The sequence below is a fragment of the Apteryx rowi genome, unplaced genomic scaffold (genome assembly GCF_003343035.1).
Source record: "Apteryx rowi isolate R43461 unplaced genomic scaffold, aptRow1 scaffold_217, whole genome shotgun sequence".
NCBI lineage: Eukaryota > Metazoa > Chordata > Aves > Apterygiformes > Apterygidae > Apteryx > Apteryx rowi.
The window spans coordinates 1,390,955-1,395,279 of record NW_020448497.1 but is presented as its reverse complement, the minus strand read 5'-3'; the positions used below and the strand labels follow the sequence as shown (position 1 = coordinate 1,395,279).

General features: G+C 43.7%; 1 protein-coding gene across 1 annotated transcript; it reads left to right on the top strand.

Annotated features, from left to right (window-relative positions):
* TM2D2 (TM2 domain containing 2) lies at positions 1–1,028 on the top strand (the record flags this gene model as incomplete). The annotated part of the gene is made up of 2 exons (XM_026064493.1): positions 1–161; positions 462–1,028. Coding segments are annotated over 2 exons (375 nt in total), but the record flags the coding sequence as incomplete, so codon positions are not given.
* Between the last annotated feature and the right edge of the window lie 3,297 nt (positions 1,029–4,325).

Below are 4,325 nucleotides of genomic sequence, written 5' to 3'. Positions count from 1 at the left end.
GGGGCCGCCCCGCGCAGCGGCTCACGGCGCCGACGTCCCCCGCAGCTCGGCGGCCAGGCCTACGGCGACGTGGAGCACACGCGGGTGCAGTGCCGGGCGCTGGACGGCATCGAGTGCGCCGAGCCGCGGACCTTCCTGCGCGGCAGCAAGCCCTGCATCAAGTAAGAGCCGCCCGCGCGGGGCGCGCTGCTGCCCCCCCCCTCCCCCGCGAACCGAGGCCTTTAACGTCGCCTGCCCCGCGCGGCGACCCGCCCGCTTCCTCGCCGCAGCGCGGCCGCGCTCTGCCGGCGCTGCTTTGCTCCTGGGTGGCTGCTGGGCTGTAAAGTCTCCCGGCACCCGCTGGAGGGAGCCAGGCTGTAAGAATTGGGGTGAAGCCGGAGGCAGAGCTTACCTGGGGGTGAGGGGTTCACGTCCCTGGCCGCAGTCCCTGCTTGACAAACTTCTCAACACATCACTTGTAGGTACACTGGACACTATTTTATAACCACTTTACTCTACTCGTTTTTCCTGGGTTGCTTTGGAGTGGATCGGTTCTGTCTGGGCCACACGGGGACAGCCGTGGGAAAACTGCTGACGCTCGGAGGACTTGGCATCTGGTGGTTTGTTGATCTGATTCTTCTCATCACTGGCGGGCTGATGCCTAGTGATGGCAGCAATTGGTGCACAGTTTACTGACAGGAGCGAAGGCAATTTCTGAGAGCTGATCCCAAAAGAAGCCAACAGTGTCTCTGCAGGATTAGAGACAGACTTCTGCATGTTCTGTAGCGTCGGAACAGACTTCTCTGGGGGGTTTCTACCATATACAAACATGGATTTACAAAGCTGTAAATTAATTTGCAGAGCAGTTATTCCTGCTAACTCTTCTGTGCATACCTTGGATTGAATTTACATATTGAACGTTTCTGTGTATCTTGCTTGTTTAAAATAATCTGGAATTTTTCCCCTTCAGCAGGTAACACTGTAAAAATTAGGCCTTACAAACACAAATAAATCTTAAAATAAAGTGCGGAAAGAGAGCTGTTACTGAACTTAGTTTCTGTAATGGTTTGAGCATATGACTCCACTTATTCTCAATATTAAAGTACATGCAGCCAAATAAGAGGTGCAGTTAGAGGTGGAAGGCTGGCCATTAGCCTGTGGTTTTGTGTTACTAGACTAAACAAACCTTTAAAGTTCTGTAACKTAACGGTGTTACAGAGCCTCTGTGGCAAAATGATAAGCTCTAATTCCAAGTTGTTTGCTTAAGACGATATTCACTATTCATTGAAAGCAGGGAAGCTGGATTAGATTGTTTAGTATAGACTGCATCTTTTTGGAGAACATAAATTTCCATTCTTTCCAGGCTGGCACAGTGCAGCAAATAAAGCTGCAATTCAGGCTTCATGAAAGAAGCACTGATTTCCATTTGTTATCTTCCCCAGCATGGTAGTGTTCTAAAAGCATTATCTTCAGGTATTGCAACTATCCCAAAGTTGTACATGGGCTATGTTAAAATTACCTGTTCTTCTTCCTGTCCTCTTCCCTTCACAGCCAAGGGCATTTTGTGTGGTACTATAGCTACATGCTGGCTCTGTGGAATAGGTCACAGAGCATGAGCTAGTGGACAAAGACAGACCACAGCAGAGATTAGACATGTGATAGTAACTATTTGAGAGGTAGCCATTAAAAGTGTGTAGAAAGGCAAAATAGAAATGTTTGATGGCATAAAAGGGACTTAATACTCTCTAATACACCTTGTAAAATTCATAATCTCTACATAACACAGCTACTGTTAATGCTAGACACTGCTGTACATCAGCTTTTCTCCTACTTATGTGCTTGAGGTGAAATGTTTTTCCAACTTACTGTCATTTCTCATGTTGCTTCATTCTTTGGATAGTTATGAAGAGGTATGACATGAGGTTTGTACTCACTGCTTTCCAAAAATTAGGGTCTATGAACTCTTTGCTGTTCTAGTAGTGAAAAATTTAGACAGTTAAATATTCAATCTTAAACTTAAGTCCAACTTAGCTGAGTGAAAATAGTTCTAATAAAAGGAAGCTCTTCATCGATTTCATCTGGAATTAGTCAAGAAGGCATCTTTGTTTCCTTGGCAAACCACAACTGAAAGGACATTACTTTTTTTAATGGCTTCGCTTGCATCCTCAGTGGAAGTGACTGTTTTCCCATTAATGGCAATAATTACATCACCATCTCTCATACTAGAACTGTAATGAAACCAGAGACTTTGTAACAGATGAGGAAAAATCTATCACTTCTGGACAGCTAAAGCCAATACTTTCTACAGCCACAGGGTGGCAGTTTCACAGTGGCCTACTGTGTACAATTGTGATTGAACCATCTAAACTAAGTTATAGTAACTGTAAGTTGATCCTCAGGAATTGCAAGATTCCTGACCATGCAAGCCTTAGCTACATTTGAAATCTATTTTGATGATCTTTGCTTAGATAGCATTTGCTTTTCAAAAGGTATTTCATCATAATGCCTGTGGCAGCAGCCTGTGTATCTTTTCACTGCTGTTGGATATTCATGTTCTTTAAAACTCAGAAGCATTCAGTGACAACCATTTGTGTTTTACAGTTATTCTGTCGGATGGCTTTACTTGCAGACTCTGGTAATGTTCTTAGATGAAGCAGATCAACTCAGCACCTGAGGAGTTAGGGGTATTGCACATATTTATGTCAGTGACAAGATTAGTCCTGATTCATAAGCTTCTGCCCCAGTTAATTGATGGCAAATGCACAAAAGTGCCAAATACAAGCTTTGCCTCATTAGTGATGGAAGCCTTAGTTCCACCCATGAGCTGCAGGGAATGGACGGGAGCCATCAAAGGGCTGGGAAGGGGGTAGAATTGGAGAAGAGTAAATCCCACATCTCGTACGTCCGCATGCTAGTCAGTCCTCTGCACAAAGCATTGTTTCAGAGTACAATATACAGTGCATGCAGTGCAGAAATGAGTAGAAGTTTCAAGCAGCCACATACACAAAAGAGGAAGCCCTACCAGATGCAGTTTGAAAACTCAGTGAGTTGAATAAAAATGGGAAAAAGAAGCTACAGTAAGTCACACAGACCCCGAAGCAGACATAAAATCCACATGTGTAAAAGTCCAGTAGCATTTGATGTAAAATAAAGCAAACTTACACTTTCCATTCTCACAGAGTTCTGCAAATTCTGGATCCTCCAGTTTGCATTTGGCTAATTTCTGCCTGGATTACTTGTACTTCTGTCTTCAGTGGAACTACAAAGAGGTTCAAATTGTCAGGGAATTGTGCCCGTTCCAGTTTTGGTTTGTGGTTTCTTGCAACAACTCCTCCTCTCTGGGGAATGGGATTTATATCCCATTTAGGTCACAAGCAATCTGAATTTGGCAGCTTTGATTTGGTCTCAGGGCAGTGTGTGGGGAGTCTACTTCATAAAACAACCACATTCTCTAGACCAGTGGAACAACAGGGCTGAAAAGCCCATCATGGAAAAAAAAAATGGTGCAAGTCAGAAAGAAAAAATAATCCTGTATGCATAAGCCCATCTTCATTAACATCTCTCCATGTTCTAAGCCTAGCAGCTGCCAACTAACAGCAGGATCTCAAATTCCTTCCGTATATGAGATTGTCATTGATTAAACTGAGGAAGAGGATGCTCGGGTATTGGTCTAATATTTTTCCTCCTGCTCTCACGTTCAGAAAGGCAAAAGTAGTCGTCATTTCCCCACCACCACACATAGTATCAGTCTGTCGAGGCCAGAATCAGAACTTCCTTACCATTTAATTCAAAACTAAGCTGAAGCTTCAAAAGAATTCTCTGTTCTGGCTTGAAATAATCAGAATTCAACCACCTTGATACCTGGACACTTAATATTTTTCTGCTTCCCCTACATCTTCTCTGACCTCAGCACTGGTAACACAGTGTATGTTACACTTAAAACATATTTGCTTTACACCTACAGCTTGGCTGCTTACTAAAATCATGATAGATCTTGCCCTAACAGAAGGCACAAAATCATGCTCAGCTAATACTCCCATTGAAAGCAGAAAGGAATTTTGTCTAATTCCAGAAAGCAAAATGAGGCTTTCATAAGTGCATATTTAAGCCACTTGGTCTTTGATAGTATTCTGTGTCTTTTTTGTGGTAAAAGTGTGAGGGTAATGTGAATCTCAACTTGAAATGCTCTAACAGCTGCTGCAGTGTCCTTTATGCAAGGCACATTCACCCTGCGTTGAGATGTGAACCTTTGTATAAAATTTCCTTCCAAACAGTGCAAAAGACGCTTTGAAGAAACCTCTGCACTACCCATGTGGAGACCGATGCCGGAGCCGTCATTTTTAGGT